The 17,258-nt window shown below is 46.0% G+C and overlaps 1 protein-coding gene across 4 annotated transcripts in view; it reads left to right on the top strand.

Annotated features, from left to right (window-relative positions):
• The window catches only part of Katnal1 (katanin p60 subunit A-like 1), a 57,585-nt gene extending 40,791 nt beyond the window's left edge, over positions 1–16,794 (top strand). For all 4 annotated transcript variants that reach the window (XR_868674.3, XM_006504829.4, XM_006504828.4 and 1 more), the window contains exons 10-11: positions 9,394–9,520; positions 12,042–16,794. Coding sequence is in view for 3 of the 4 variants with exons in the window: in XM_006504829.4 (XP_006504892.1) it covers positions 9,394–9,520; positions 12,042–12,240 (326 nt within the window). In the remaining variant the exon portion in view is untranslated. The remainder of the gene's footprint in view (positions 1–9,393; positions 9,521–12,041) is intronic.
• Positions 16,795–17,258: the final 464 nt, after the last annotated feature.

Below are 17,258 nucleotides of genomic sequence, written 5' to 3'. Positions count from 1 at the left end.
TTTTATCTTTTTCCTTTGAGATGAATGTATATGTAATGAAAGGTGTGTATCCTAAGTGTATGATTGGATGAGTTCTTTGAACTGTGTCGTCAAGTCGAATTGGCATCCTAGACAGGATGTGGGGACTTTCTGTTACCCCAGAACGCCTGTGTGCCTCAGCCCTTCACCCAACTCTCCATTTCTGGTCCCCCACAGGCCAGCTTCTCTTTGCTAGCCTTGTATACACAGGATCAGGACAGTGCACAGTCACTGGGGATGCTCTTCCTGCATCAGTTTCCTGTGTGATGTTGCCGCCGCCATGTGTTGATGGGCACAGGAGTTGCTTTACTTTCTGGCTATTTTTATTATTTTTATGGATGACTGTTTTCAGGTCTTTGGGATTATATGACTAGGATAGATGAGTCAGTCAGAGGGAAGGTCTATGCTCAACTTTATAAGACTGATGCTATGCCCACTTCTAACAAGGCACCCGTACTGAACTTTATAAGAAATACCCACACCTGAATGGTCGTCCTGTGTTATATTGTCACCGTCATTATCACCATCAATAAATGGACGTCCAGCTTCACTGCAGCCTGGCCTATAGCAGCTGTCGCCCATGTTTCTGTTATTTGCTCTGGTCCTCGTGAAATGGAGTCTCACTGTGTCAGTCTGTGTTCTCTGAGGACTTAAGATATTGAGCTTATGTAGTATTTCCTCCCATTTTATAATCTTAGTATTTTATTCATACTTTATATAAATTCTCTTTACATTAGTTTTTTTAATATAATTTTTCTTCCAGTAGTTTGATTTTCAATCTTCCTAAAGTTATTTCTTGATAGCCAGAGTATTTTAATTTGGTAAAGACCTTTTGTCAGGTTTTTTGTATTGTTTTGTTTTTTATTAACAGGGCTTCCTGTATCTTAGGAAATTTTGCTTGCCCCTAGGCTGTAAGGTTTTCTTCTTCTGTTGACTTTTAGAAACTATATTTAGCTCTGTGACTTTCCTTGAATTAATTGTATGCGTAGGTTGGCTTTTATTTCTTCCATGTGTGTATTCCATTTTAGAACCATTGAAAGGAATTTTCTCAATTTAATAAAAATCTTAAAAACTGACATCTTGGAGAGAGTATTCTTGACAGTAATGGAATTGAATTAGGAATCAGTAAGATATTTAGATTACCCCAATATCTTACTACTAAACAAGTTAACTCTGAATAACAAAAGGGCCTAAGAAAATTGGAAAAATAGAAAATATTTTTTCTTGGTAGAAAAATATGTCACACTAAATATTGTGATATGAAGGTGACATCGTTTTTTAAGGTCTGTAAACATGTATATTAAAAAGGAAGTCTTGAAGCCTAGACAGATGGCTCAGCAGTTAAGAGTACTGACTGTTCTTCTAGAGGTTCTGAGTTCAATTCCTAGCAAGCACATGGTGCCTCACAACCATCTGTAATGGGATCTGATGCCCTCTTCTGGTGTGGCAGAGGACAGCTGCAGTGTAGTCATATACATAAAACATTTTAAAAATCTTTAAAAAGAAAGTGAGAAGGCTTGAGTTGATACTATTTTAGCCTGTGAAACCGAACTTAGCCTACGTATGTTGGGAAAATAAATTATAAAAATGTTATGTGAAATAGGAAATAGACTATTAACAAGGCAAATATTTGGATTTTTTTTTAAATCTCTAGAGGAGTAATCAAGAACAGCGGATAAATTACCAATGTGAGAAATAAGGAGTCACCACAACAGATCAGACAGACTAAATCTAGATTGTGTCAACTGAGTGAAAGTAGAATTTCCCTACATTTTTCTCCATTGCATGTCTCTGGACATGTGTGCAGTTTAGACCATGTAAGGCATCGTGGATGAAAAATTCACAGCTGTTAACATTTGAGTTTAAAGAAGAAGACAGGCCTCAACTTGGTCCTCTGTTTTCTACTTTGAGAAAATGAGGAAGTTAAACTCACAGAGTAAGCTCTACCTGTGCCACAGTCTAGTGAGGCAGAGATCAGTGCCTCGGACAGTTTTCCTGAATGCCAGGCATTTGACACAGTTAGACATATGTCCCCCTCTTCTCTGTCCTCCCAGGGGAAAAGCCTGGACCCCTGCCCCATGGAACTGTGCGGGCATTTTCCAAGATGCCATAGGTTCTGGTCCTGAGGCACCTGGGACACCGCGTGCGGATGGCTCCTCAGTGCTCAGCGTGAGCCGGCAGAGCTATGGGAAGCTGCAGTGTGGGAGCACACGTCCCTCTTCTCTTTCCCTCCAAGGGGAAGCTCCAAGTGGGCCTTCCTTCCTGGTTTCTAGGAGCTGTGTTAGCTCGGAGCAGAGCCGAGATGGCTGTGATGGACAGCTGTTCCGACCACTCCCACACAGTGCACACGATGACCACGCCTACTTCCGGGACTGCTAGCCCGCTCCTGCGCTTCTCATGTGGCTCCCAAGCCATGCTGAGTTCAAGCCACTGAGTTCAAGCATCATCAGAGAACCGCGGCTAGGGTTTTCTTACTCAATGTGCTGCCGCCACTCTCAGCCTCTGTTTTTAATGCGATGTCAGCCGTCATTGTCCCCTTGTGTGTTGAGGCGTGTCTTTCTGCCTCTGATTAATTCTCTGTTTTTAAATCAGCTGTACTGAGGATGGACATAGACACAATAAACTTTATCCCCTTAAGAATCTGAGATATGGCAGCTGTATGCCACCATACGACCACACACCAAGACGCAATGCACCTTTGAAGTAGTTTGTAATTTTGCTGGGATGCCTCCCTGTTGTCTCGTCCACTCGTCTCTCCTCCCTTTAACTCCTGCAGTTCTCTCTCAGCGTTAGTCATGTGGCTTGTGTCTCAGAACAGGGCGGCAGAAGTGATGCTAGAGCTTCTAAACCTAGATTAGAGAAAGGATAGTTTGTACCTGACATCTTTCTCATGAGGGTCAGGCAGCCATGACATGAGGTCACTCAGGCAGCCATGGGGAAGCCCACATAGGAACTGAAGGCTTTTACTCACAGCCACCACCTTGCCAGTCACAGAAATTAGCTGCTTCTAGATTGACTACTCCAGGCCTGTAGTACAACCTCAGGAGATACTTTCTGTCCTATTTAGCTTAACTGTGCACTTGGCACAGCCCAGAGTCTCACAGCCTAGAGAAGGGAGTCTCAGTGGATTGCCTGTGAGCCTCAGATTGCCCTGTGAGTGAGTCTGCGGGGAGTTGTCTTGATTGCAAGTTGATGCAGGTGGAGCCAGACCACTGTGGGTAGCACAGTTCTGACGCAGTTGGACCCAGGCTATGTCAGAAAGCCAGCTAGGTGTGAGTCTGTGTGCCATCAAGCAGCGTTCCTCCACATTTCTGCTGGCAAGTTCACAGTGTACAGGGTGAACTGCCATGGTAGAGACCCAGGAAGAGCTGATGCCATGGGCAGTTAGGCCAGAAGCCCATCTGCCTCCAGGCTCCCTCCCATTTTCTGGGTGAGGCCAATGTTTTAACTATCCAAGCCTTCAGTTGAAGAGGTGAGGCCCAGCCACCCCTCAGAGCAGGTGGGAACTCAAGTTAGAGATGGTTGTGAGCTACTACGTTAGTGCTGGGAACCAATCCAGGGCTCTCTCAAAGTCACCAACTAAAATACTGGCCTCCAGAATAAAACTAGGCATACCCTTTGGACACTTGGTCCCAGCCAGGCTGAGCATAAAGATTAGCCGTCACGGACCCCAAGCCAGACATTCTAGATACACTGCTTATAGATTCCTAACTCATGGAAACCGTAAGACTAATACATTATTTCAGGCCTCTGTATTTCAGTTTAATGTTTACTCAAAATAAGGTTCTCATTTCCTACTTTATGATAGCCATTCTAACCTTTAGACAACCCTGTTTCTAGTCACTGTTTTTCAGTTTTCTTGATTTATTTGCATATTTCTGTTTCTTCTTTTTTTTTGTTTTGTTTTGGTTTTAGTTTTTGTTTTTGTTTTTTGAGACAGGGTTTCTCTGTGTAGCCCTGGCTGTCCTGGAACTCACTCTGTAGACCAGGCTGACCTGGAACTCAGAAATCCGCCTGCCTCTGCCTCCCAAGTGCTGGGATTAAAGACGTGCCTCACCACTGCCCAACTCTTTTTTTTTTTTTAAAGATTTATTTATTTATTGTATGTGAGTACACTGTTGCTGTCTTCAGACACACCAGAAGAGGACATCGGATCCCATTACAGATGGTTGTGAGTCACCATGTGGTTGCTGGGAATTGAACTCAGGACTTCTGGAAGAACAGTCAGTGCTCATAACCACCGAGAGACCTCTCCAGCCCCCTCATTTTTCTGTTTCTTAATACACCGTGTGATTTATATCGTATGCTTTATATTGTAGAGCGTCTAGGTATTGCTTGGCTATAAACGGGTGTTCCTGCTGGCACTCAGAGGCAAAGCTAAGAAAAACTCATCTTAAAATTCTTGGGGCTGGAAAGATGGCCAGTGGTTTAAGAACACTGGCTGCCTTTTGAGAGAGTGCTGGATCGGTTCCCAGCACTAACCTGGTAGCTCACAACCATCTGTAACTCGAGTCCCAGGGGATCCAAAGCCATCTGCTAGCTTCTGCAGGCATTATACACCCAGGGTCATAGCCAGACAAGCAGGTGAACACCCAGACATGAAAACGCCTGGCCTCGTGACTTTGCCCAAGATTGTAGTTGTTTACCATAGGAGGATGGGTCTAGTGTCAGTTGTCCCTCCGTGGGTAGAAGGGGAAGCCTTGCCTATGAATTTTGGAACTGTACTTTTGTAAAATATTACTTGATCTCTCCTGTGACTTGACCTCCAGGCTAGCTAACATAATTAATTGGTAGAACTTCATCTTACAAGCCCTCCTGTATGTCACCTACCCTAACTGTCACTTTTATTCTGCTACTTTTAATAATCTTATGACTTAAACACATTTCTTTTTCTTACAGTAGGGCTTAATTACTGGTTGAGCTTACGAGACAATCTTACCTAAAGCAGTGGCTGAAGTGACTCCACTTAGAGACTCAGCCGTCATGACTGTCAGAATGTGTCTCTGTGCCAGTGACCTGAGCATGTTTGTCCCAAAGGCCCCAGGCTCATTTCTGTCTCCAGAACCGGTGCCTGAGGGGGAAGAGTTCTGAGTTGTGCCCCTTTTCCCCCAAGCATTGGAAGATGCTTGTCCGTTGTCCCCCATTGTGACTGCTTGCGCCGTATTGTCTCTTTTGGCTGGGTGTGCGTGAACTTGGGGCCAAATCATTTATTAGCTTTCTCTGTTTATTCAATAATTGGCAAGTCAAATGCTCTTGTCCCCACTTCTAGGAAAGAGACAGGACATCTTCAGAACTCAGCAGTCCCCAGAGTGTCCTCCCAAGCACACTCCCTTCCAGGCCTGCTGCTAACCGCTGTTGTCCCTTTTGTAAAAATGATTTATTGTTTTTCCTTGTAATTGTATCACTTAATAATATATTTCCACACAGTTTTATTTCTTTTGCAATTTTACATAAATTCAGTCACAAAACTGTGTCTGTTGGTCTGCTGCTATTGTCCAGATGTTTCCGCATGCAAATGTAGCTCCACTCTGGAGCCGTGTGCCATTGCATGCAGATGTAGGTCCACTCTGGAGCCGTGTGCCATTACATGCAGATGTAGTTACATTCTGGAGCCGTGTGCTATTTTCCTGTGTTCATTTTTAGTTGCTAGTGTGAGCACCATAGCCTGGTTGCATTAAACAACAGAAATCCACTTGCTCACGAAGTCACAAAGTCCAAGACAAAGGTGTCATGGAGCTCAGGTGTGGGGTGCATGCCAGGGTAGGAGATCTTTCTCACATGTAAGTGTTGGAGATAAAAAAACAAAAACAAAAAACAACAATAAAAACAAACAAACAAAAACAAAAAACCAAAACCCCCTGTTATTTAGCAATGGGATAATGGAGAAGAGGAAGCTCTGCTTAAAGCCATCATCTCTTTCACAGAGCTGGTTCTGCAGGCAGGGAAGGAGCGACAAAGGAGAGAGGAATCCAGGGAGGAATATGGGCATTCCTGGGCACCGCAGAGGTCCCTCAGGGCCACAGGCACTGCGTCTCCTCATTCCTTTGGTGGTTGCTGTGGCTGGTAGGGAACTTTACCTTGAAGGGGAATAAGAGACCAGGCACATCTCTGTCAGATTAACCCTGAACTAGGACACGATAGTTCTCTAATACTTAACCTATCTATGTGCAGGATGAGTAGAATCTGCCCAGAGGATAAGCCAGCCAGGATGACAGACATAGGAGGAAGGGACAGATGCCAGGCCTTCTCATCCTGCCATGGGACATCTGTAGACCCAGGGGAAGACCGTGTGTCCTCCTAAAGTGGCTGCCCAGGCTCTAGGAAAGGAGCTGAAGCCACTGTAGACAGTCATGCTGTGGTACAGGTATTGTCCAGCAGGGCTGTGCGGAGTCACCAATAGTGTAGACTGGCTGTGCGTCCCGCAGAGTGAACGTGGTTACGTCACCCGAGCAAGTGAGGAGAAAGGGATTATAACGCTTTCCTCAGGATCAAGGCTGTGTAGACATCTTTCACTCTGAGACCCTTCTCTTTGCCTGGTAGATGCCATCTTCCTCTGGTATCTACACATGACCTCCCTCCTGAGTACATCTGTGCCCTAAACTCTCTGTAAGAACATTGGTTACATTGGGTTAGGACATAGTCGCATGATCTCATCATGTCTTTTAAGAAAACTTGTCACGGCCTAATGAGATGGCTCTGGTTAAGAGCACTGACTGCTCTTCCAGAGGTCATGAGTTCAAATCCTAGCAACCACATAGTGGCTCACAACCACCCATCTTGAGAAACAAATGAGAAACCTTTGGGCTGGGGTGAGCAGGGCCGGAGCAAAAGGGAGAAGAGAAGAGGAGAGGAGAGGGGGAGGGGCAGGGCGAGGGGGAGGGAAAGGAAAGGAAAAAGGAAAGGAAAGGAAAGGAAAGGAAAGGAAAGGAAAGGAAAGGAAAAAGGAGAAAGGAAAGAAAAGGAAAGGAAAAAGGAAAAGGAAGGAAGGAAGGAAGGAAGGAAGGAAGGAAGGGAGGGAGGGAGAGAGAGAGAGAGAGAGAGAAAGAGAGAGAGAGAGGGAAGGAGGGAGGGAGGGAGGGAGGGAGGGAGGAAGGAAGGAAGGAAGGAAGGAAGGAAGGAAGGAAGGAAGAAAGAAAGGGAGATGGAAGGAAGGAAGGAAAGAAAATCTGTCACTAAGTGCAGTCAAACTCCAAAGGACTTGAGGTTAGGACTTCAGCATAAGAATATTTGGGAACATGGTTTTTGTAATAATAGGAATCCCCAATTCAAGTGTGTTCTACATGATAAGTTCTCCCCTTGTGCTTCTGTGGTGTGTGTGTGATGTGTGCATAGCCACATGCAGGTCCTCATGTGTGTGTGAGTGCTGTGTGTGCCTCTGGAGGCCAGAGGTCAGTGCTGAGGGTGTTCCTCTGTCCCCTTCCTCGTTGTTTGAGACAGGGTTCTCCCTTGCTTGGAGCTTGTTGGCTGACTAGACTAGCTGGCCCGAGAGCCTTCAGGACCTGTGTCTGTCCCGCCCAGCTCAGGGATCAAGGTTCATGCTGCTTGCTCAGACTTTGATGTGGGTGCTAGGTATCCAGACCCGGTCCTCATCTTCCATGATAAATGGTTTATCTGCTGAGCTGTCTCTGCCGCCCCAGTGCTCCTCTATAAAAACCTGTATCTTGAGAATGCTCCCTGAGATCATTAACTGTTTTCCTCATTACCTCCTGAAATAATATAATCTCACATTTATTTTACATGTAATGCATTGGCGCTGATTTTTGTGTATAGTGTGGGGGAAACCGGATCCCATGTTCCCTGGGGATAGGTTTGCTTTTCTTCATTGCCCAACCCACCTGTCATCACTGGGAGCCTAGCGCCTACCTCAGTCTCATTTCTGCTCCACTGATCTGTTCATCTCCAGAGAGTCCCACCGGCAGGCAGGATGCTGTTGCTCTGCAGGCCATCGGATGAATGGTCAGCAGCAGCTTGTCCTACCCTTCTGCTCTCCCAGAGCATCCGGGTCATACCACTCTGTGCGCAGACCTCTTCAGACATTTTGTGGAAATGCTTTGATGTTAGGAATTGGGAGAAGAATTGTAAGTGTCATGAAAGATAGCACTAATAAAGATAAACAGGTAAGGGCAGACTCTGGTTAGACAACGCTGAGGTGCGGTGTGAATGTAGGCCATGATGGGGTAGATACCAGGAAGCCAGCAGTCAGGGGCACTGCACTTTGAATTGTGTTTCAGGTACTTACTGTGGCCCTGCTGCTGTACACCCTGATAATAGTGAAAGTGTGCATATATGTCTTTGTTCTCAGGAAATATACGCTCATGAGAGTGTGGGTATAATGTTATCTGCAGCCAGCTCTCAATTTACACGTGTGTGTGTGTGTGTGTGTGTGTGTGTGTGTGTGTGTGTGTGTGTGTATGCGGGGTGTGAGGTAGGGAGCTGGAGTGGTACTATTAGCCTCTAGTGAATGGTGAAGAGATGTAAATGATTTTTTTCCTGTACATTTAAAATTTCTTAAAATAAGAGTTGAGGAAATTTAACTTTCTTTTGTATCTTAGGAGAGACCCAGGTAAACCTGTCATGGCCTGTCATAGTGTTTCATTCAAGCAGGTCTTCCTCAAACTACAGCAACGAGATGCCAAGTGGCTCAGCACAGAGCTGTGCCCACGTCATGGGAGGAAGCCATGCCGGTACCAAGTGCCCCTGGGCTAGCGCTCTAAGGAGGCGCTTCACCGGGGACGCGCTGTGCTCGCCGTGTCTCAGGAGCTCTTCTGAACCTTGGACAAGAGCTCCTTAACCCTGTCATCAGGGCTATTCTGCGGAGTTACTCCATTCTGTCACTTTTGATAAACTAGACCAGATAGTTTTTCTATTTTAAAAGTAATTCTATGTGTATAGGTATTTTGCCAGCCTGTATTAAAACCACATGCATTGCAATGCCTACAGAGGCCAGGAGAGGGCAACAGATCCCCTGGAAATGGAGTCACAGACCATGTGTGAGCTACATGAGGGTGCTTGGAATTGAATCCAGGGCCTCTGCACGAACAGCCAGTGCTCTTGACTGTGAGCTGCCTCTGCAGCCCCCAGATGTTTTTACTTAGAAGCTGTTCCGGTGCTTGAAGACAGTGTTACTCTTCCGTAGAGAGCTCAGAGCCGTGGTTCTCACAGCAGGCATCTGGCGTCTGTAGGGAGAATTGAGTCCCATCAGGTTTCAGAGGCCACATACAGAAGGTAGAGAGACTGCATTGTGTGGCAAATAGAAGTGCTCAGGGCCTCACCATTTTGGTCTCTTCTTTCCACTGCTCTCCTTTTCTGGATGTTAAAATGGGATCCCAGCAAAAGGAGTAGTACGTTTACACGAGGCATTCTATCTTCCAACAGCAAAAGGAAGAGCGGAGCTCCTGAAGATCAGCCTCCGGGAGGTAGAGCTGGACCCCGATGTCCACCTGGAGGACATCGCCGACAAGACGGAGGGCTACTCGGGTGCCGACATCACTAACATCTGCAGGTGTGTCTTGGTGACCTGTGGCCAGTTTGAGGTGTGCAGGACTGCTGGCCTTAAAGTCAGTGCTGTTAGCCCCAAACCTGAGGTCAGCACCCTGTTTCCTGGAGGTTTGCACTTATTTTTTCTTTTCAAATAGCTTTACTTTCTTTTTTTAAAATTATTTATTTATTTTTTAATTATAATATAATCACTACACCATTCTTCCTTCCCTTTGCTTCCACCAACCTGACTGCCTGAACATGAATAACAACAGCAATGCTAACACCCAGACAGCAAATCTCAGGAGGTCTCAATGGCCTAGATGGAGAACAGCGGGCAGCCAAGGAGTGCTGAGCGCAGAGAGACAGTCTTCCTGAGTGTAGAGCACAAATGGTCAGCTCTAAAACACACACAGCATTGTATCAGTACAGAGTCCCTTAACACACACTGACACGTACATAATATTAATACACACAGCCACGTACATAATATGATGACTTTTGCTTTCGCTTGCTCAATTCTTGATACCGGGTCCTCCCTCTGTTGCGCAGACTGTAAGTTCATGCTGCTCCTGCCTGTGTCTCAGAAGTGCTAGGATTACAGACACTCTCTTGGGGTATTGGCACCAAACATAGGAGGCGGGGCAAGTGCTCCACCAGTGAGCTCTCTCTCCTTTCCTCACCTAGACTTTTGGTTGCTCTAAGAAACACTGTGTCTTACTTGGCAACAATAGCTGAGTGACCCCTAGCTAATCAGCTTCAGGGTGGAGCCCAGCCGAACTTATGGAAGCAATAGTGTGTAGCTTTATTGAGCAGATTTGGACCACGTGAGGATGAGCGAAGTTGATCAGTTTCATCGATACAGTTTTCCGTTCCCTTCCATTTTAAGGCCTTCATGACTGGGAAAAGAGAACTTTTAGTTCTCATATGGAGAAGTCTGCGTACACTGCTCCACACTTTCCCTTAAAGTCTTAGCATCTGTCTCTCTGGTGTTCCCTGCTAGTGTCTCTCTGGTGTTCCCTGCTAGTGGTTTTGGTGGGTGCATTTGAGTCTAGAGGCCTCAGGCTCACTATAGTTTCCACAGCCTCTGTAGTAAAACCCTGGCAGACCCGAAGGTGTGGCTGGCTTGTCCTTCCTGGTAGGTCTTGTGAGAACTCAGCCATTTCTTCTAAAGCTTTGTGTTTGTTTACAGTTGGTCAGGAGAAGCATCCCACAGACATCCCGAGGCAGCCTGCATAGGGAGATGCTCACATCCCTGCCTTTACACCACGCCGAGGCTGTACGCTGACTTATTGGCTATAGACTTGACTCATTTTAACATTAGCCAGATGTTCATTCCAAGTGTGCAATTCTGTATTCCAAAATTGATTTCCTCTTCCTAAACTTCCAGGCTGGTTTTGAGGCACAGAGTAGAAAACCGGGTACTAGCTGAGCTTGTCCCAGGCCTCTGAACACTTCTCAATGCCTATCCTGTTTTGGTGTGTGTGTGTGTGTGTGTGTGTGTGTGTTTGCAGGTGTAGACTGTGTACAGATGCCTGTGCACCTGTGTGCACTTGGAGACCAGAGATCAATCTTGGATGTTGTTTCTCAGGTGCTGGCCACCTGAGTTTGTTTATATGGTTGGTGACTAAGGGTGGGTTGCTTTGCTTTGCTTTTTTTCAGGGTCTCACTGTATCTCTAGCTGGCTATGTTAACCAAGTTAGAGCCCAAATCATACAGGTCTGCCTGCTTCTGCCTTCTGGATACTGGACTAAATGTGTGTACCATCATTCCTCGCCTCACCCTGGTTTTGGAGACAAGATCTCTCAATGGCCTTAGGCTTGCCAAGTAGGCTAGGCTAGCTGGCCAACAGGCCCCCAAGGGATTTCTGTTTTCACCTCCCCAGAGCTAGGATGACAAGCGTATGCCAGTATACCCAGCATTTTGGGGGGTTTAGGAATTGAACCCCTCCCTGGTCCTCATGCTTAGAGAGCCAGCACTATTCCAACTGAGCCATCTCTCCAGCTTTTGCATCCATTTTGAACCTCTCCTGGAACTTCCAGATGTGACTGGATGTGGAGAGCCGTGCCGTGAGCAATCACCATTATAAGATGACGCTGGCTTCCACTGCGCCTAACTAGTAAACAAGCCTTATGCGCAAGTGCAAGAGTGAATTCACGCCCAGTCACTGCCCATCTCGGGGCGTAGTAATGGGGTGATAGGCGAGCAACTAATCAGGTGCTGTCACACCACATCAGGTGCTGAAACGTCACGCTGCGGGCTATATAAGCAGCGCCATTTTCTGGGTTCGGGGTCTTCCTTATGTTGAAGCAATAAAAGCTTTGCCGTAGAAGGATCCGGTTGTCCGAGTGAATTCTTGCCGGCGAGATACTAGCTCGGGCGAGAACTGGAGACTTCTAAGTGGTATCATGAAAGCACATATAAAATAGTCCTCAGAACGTTTGTGTAACTTGGTAATAGAATGTCTGTGGTAACTAACTCTGTAGTAATGGAAGTGCTGAGAACAGGTGCAGGGATGGCTGCTGACTCCTTTTCTGTGATTACAGGGACGCTTCTTTGATGGCGATGAGGCGGCGCATCAATGGCTTGAGTCCGGAAGAGATCCGGGCCCTGTCCAAGGAGGAGCTGCAGATGCCTGTCACCAGAGGGGACTTGGAGTTGGCTCTGAAGAAAATCGCCAAGTCTGTCTCAGCGGCAGACCTGGAGAAGTACGAAAAGTGGATGGTTGAGTTTGGGTCTGCATGATTGGTCAGCTCTTCCATCTCTGGGAGTTTTCTTTATGAAATGTGAAGAAATTCCTGAAATTAAAAAAAAAAATCTGGAAGTTTTAATCAGAGGAATCTTCACTTGAAGGCCAAACCAAAACAGAAATGCCAGAGGTACAGAGAAATGTAGTTGAGAAACAAGGTATGATCATACAGTCTGCTGGCTCCAGGCTACCAAACCTCATACTTGTGTACAGAATAAGAGAGCCAGTGGCCCGGGCTGAAGGGGTAGCTCTGTGCAGGGAGGGCCTTGTTTACAAAGCATTGGCAGAGTTTTCTTGCCCATACGTGCACTGACTGGTAGTTTGGAATTGTCACTTTGAGTGGAATGATCACAAGTTCTTCAGGAATAATTTTTAAATCTCTAGAATCTAATACTTCCTGTTAGAGTTGAAAATGTAGTTAGTACTCACTCCTCTTAGCTTACCAGTTCCTCTGTTAGCTGCCGCCTTACATCCACCAGGGAAGAGTCTCTGACCGACTGCTCCGTTGACATTTGCCCTGGCCTGTAGTCTCTGTGCCGGGGCCTCTCCTGCTTCCTTTGCAATGATGGGAAGAGCCCTTCTTAGTTAGCAGCAGCCTTCAGCCTTTGAAGTCCTCACTCTTCCTTCAGTACTCTCAAGTCAATATGGCTACTGTTTTTTCTCACCTCCAACACTGTGTGCTTTTGTAGAATTTAACCTGTTTAGGTCGGTAATCTGAGTTCCAAACAAGACTAGTCTCCTAGGCGAATGCAAAAGAACCTTTCCCCTCTTCTGCATGTGAGCGAGCATTCTGCCAGCACGCATGTCTGTATACCACATGCATGCAGTGCCCGAGGAGGCCAGAGAGGACATTGGGTCCCCTGGTTCTGGAATTACAGGGTGTGTGAGCCACCGTGTGGATGCTGGGAACCAAACCCAGGTCTCTACAAGGGCAGCCAGTGTTCTTAACGGCTGAGCCATCCCTCCAACCCCACAAACAGAACCTATGAACTTGTGCATGCAGTGGGACTAGAGCAGACAGCTGCCATGCTCGTTAGATGCGGAGTAACCAGGAAGGAGGATCTCAGACAGGGGCCGCATGAGTGTGGTCACACGCACTGTGCCCTGATGTCCGTTCTCTGTGATTAATTACACCTGCCCTTCTGGATCACCAGGCAACCTATGCTTCAAAAGTTTGTCTAATAATATCCTGATTCTCGAGCCTATTTTAAGCTATATACTATATACACCTTAGAGGCACTTTTAAAAACTCCTAGTATGTTGCTTAAGATATTTGACCCCTTTTTCTTACTAAAACCTATAAATGCATCACGCTCTTTTCAGGAGACATAAGCCCGACTCTCTAAACTCTTGGATTCATCTGATTACTGTAAATTTCCCCCTTTCTTCTGAGAGGGAGTGAAGGGCCCCAGCAGGCTGACCATTGCACACACAGCGGAGCATAGCAGACATGGCACTGACAGGTTTTGTCGTTTACCCCTCTCCCCCACTGAGCTGTTAGCTTGATCCTGAAGCTCACTACCAAGGTCTGGCCCCTTATTCAGTCACTGACTCATTCCTGAGACCGAGCACCAAGGTCTAGCTATCAGAATTCAGTATTTCGACTAACCTAACTAACATAACCAACCAGATCTTACCAGCACGTTCTCGCTCACTCTAAGACAGAGCTCCCCCTTTCCTCTTACGATTAACACCTGCAAAGCTATTTACTGTTGTTTCTGTGTAATTCAGACTCAGCCACCTTGTCTCATCTCTCTGCCTTGCTTAATAAAGGATCTCTTTGCATTTGGCTTGTGCTTGGACGGAGGTGTTTGGATGTGGTCTGTGCCTAACCCGGGGTCCAGAGGGGAGCATCCCACAGTGCACAGGTCCCTTCGTAAGGATTATAAAATTTCAAATCAAAAGACATTTGTAATGGGACTAATTTTAAAATTAGACTGAGAGACTCTTCCTTCCATGAACAAACTTGCTTTTATTTATTTACTTTGAGGAAGAGTCTGACTCTGTTGCCAATGCTGGTCTTCAGCTGTTTCAGCCTCCCAGTAGCTGGGACTGATTATTGATAAATGCTTAAAATAAACAACTAATGTGGAAGGCTGATGCAGGAGGATCCATAGGAAACAGAAACAGCCCAAATGCCCCCCAGCTGCTGAAAGTATGATGAAAATATCACACACACACACACACACACACACACACACACACACACGAAGAGTCTGAAGCCAGCTTGTGTAGACTAGCAAGGCCCTATCTCAAAAATCAAACAGAAAGAACCCCATTCAATCCTCTTGTTGTATTTCAAAAAGAAGGAAGGAAGGAAGGAAGGAAGGAAGGAAGGAAGGAAGGAAGGAAGGAAGGAAGGAAAAGAAAAAAGAAAAGAAAAGAAAAGAAAGAAGAAAGAGAAGGAAGGAAGACCGACCTTCTCTATAACCCTGCTGGTTGGCAGACCTTTCCTGGCTCTGGCATTAGTTACCTTTGCATAAACCCATTTTTTTTCTGGAGTCCTCATGCACCCACAGTACAGGCCTGCGTCTACGCTAGGGTAGGTGGTGGTCTGTAGTTAGTAAGTCACATGTGCGCTCCCTCCATCCCTCCCTCCTCACAAGCTGTCAGTAGACGGCACAGATCTGTAAGAGGCCGGCCACTCAGATGTCTCTCTCCTGTAAGACATGCTGTCCACACATTGTCACTGCCATGGCGGCAGGAAGCATGTTACTCTGCACACAGTAGGAAACAGGAGCTCTGGGGCAGCAGCACAGGGGCTGGTGTGTGCACAGTTGTTTCATCGTCCCATCATGGGCACACCGTGCTGGTCACCCTCGCTGTGTAGATGGTGGGTGGAGGCTACGTGACTTGCCAAGTAGTGCTGGACCCTGAAGCTGTGGCTGGACATTTTCTCCAGTAACTGCCTCTCCTGGCTCCTGCTACTAAAGCACGAGTTTAGTTTATAACTGGAGAGACAGCGATCTGTGTGTTTGGAGAAGAGAATATACAGAAAGGTTTTCCCCTTTGCTTTTCTTTTGAAACCTTTGATTGGTTTTAAATTGTTTAAAATGAGTTTTAAACAATTAAACAGTTTGCTTAAACAATCAAACAATTGTTTGTTTAAACACACCATTAAAAATCAATCGATGAAAGATCTATTTCAGTGCACCCACTTTATCATTTTTGTGCCACGATTATACGTGTGATTATGCAAAGCATACACGCAAGTAATGCGATTACTGTGAAAGCTTCCATAGTTTCCTTTTTAAAGAAAGTAAGATAATATTGGTGAGATGTCCCAGACAAATGGAAGCTGTGGCCTCCTAGTTACGCAGGTTAGGAACAGGTGACATCACAGGCCTTCCACCCATGAGTTCCATCCTTCAGTAGAGTGACCCCAGGCAACACATGGCCATCAGAAATGCCAGACTGGGACATCCTGCCGGGGCCTTCACAGGAGAGCCTGGGTCACAGTTCAGTCACACAGCTGTCTAACTTTCAGGGAGTTCACCAAGTGGGGTGGAGTAGGGAAACCAGCACCCACAAGCAGTCAAGCAGGCACACGGAGGCCTAAAACAAGCAGCCGCCCAGGAGTATGTGTGAGCCCAGTTTACAGTATTAATTGTCGCTGGTTATCCCTGTGTGTATTGTGACTCTGTGGGGAGTCATTGCCTCCTTAGCTCTTGGGTATCTGAGTTCATGAGGCTTCCTTCCTTAGATACACTACAGGATCAGGCAGGAGTCTGCCCAGGTAACCTCCTCCTTGCCTCACTTGAGAGGCAGGCAAAGAACTGGGCCTGTCATTTGCATAGTGGTCTTGGCTCTGGCCTCCTTAGTGAGGTCTTTTTTGGTCTCTTCATACACACACACACACACACGCACACAGGCCCCCAATAATAATAATAGTACATTTCTACTGTTTTCTTATTAAATATAGATCACAACTAGGGTATGACTCATGCTTTGGGATAAAATGTTAGGTGGGAGTCGACCTTTTCTAAGAAAAGATCTAACTGTGGCGAACTGGAAGAATCTGGACTATTCCAGCTTTCTAGTGTCTTTGTTTTGTTGCTTAATGTTTGCATGTACAATGTTTTAAATTTGTGACACATATGATACTTATGTCAATCTAAGAGTCCACCACAACAGAAGAAAATAGGACCAAGTTGAAGGATGCATTGGGGGCAAATTAACCCTCACCGGGACCGCACTGATATTAAAGTTGAAGGATGGGGGGCGGGGGAGGGGACTAATCCTCATGGGGACCACTCATCCACACCGATTATTTCTGCAGTTTATTTACCTCATAATTATTACATGTTTACTTATTTATGTGTTTAATTTAGGCTTTCCTTATTTATTTAATTTTTGGGTCACTTGCTTTTGATATTATTTCTTAATGTGGAAACTGAGTATTTAAAATATTAGATCTGTATGGTGATATGTTTTTACACATTTACTTAGTAGTAATTTGAATTTTTACCAGTTTATTTTTTTTTGAAAAATGTAGTTTTGATGATAATTCTCATTTCAGGTGCCTTATTAATAAAAGCTTATTAAGAGGATGCTTTGAGATCTTTTCTGCTCTGCTTTTCCCAAACCTTAAGAAAACTAAAAACAGAACTAAAACCTGGATATTGACTTAAAACTAGCGGTAACGCTAATGGTATGGGATTGGTATGTTGCCACCGCAAATGGAGGTTGATGCAGGGACGTGTGCCCTGAATGGCAGAGGGAGAAGAAAGCTAGCTCACTCTTCTTTCCAGCTCCCCCTGCTCTCCCCTCTCCTTGCTCTTCCTGCACTGTGATCTCCCCCCTCCCTCTCCTGCTCTCTGCTTCCTCATTCCAGCTCTCTGCTCCCTGCTCCTCCTCCCCCCACTTGACACTCCCTGCTTTCTGCCCCCACCCCTGTGCACTCTCCCACACACCATCCTTGCCCTCTGGAGGGACCCCAGCTTAAGTTTTTAGCATTCCTTCCCTCACCTCTACAGATCTGTTCTAAAATTGGTATTATTGGGGACTGGTGAGA

Source organism: Mus musculus, chromosome 5, assembly GCF_000001635.26.
Source record: "Mus musculus strain C57BL/6J chromosome 5, GRCm38.p6 C57BL/6J".
In the NCBI taxonomy this organism is placed as follows: domain Eukaryota; kingdom Metazoa; phylum Chordata; class Mammalia; order Rodentia; family Muridae; genus Mus; species Mus musculus.
This window is presented reverse-complemented; position numbering and strand designations above follow the sequence as displayed.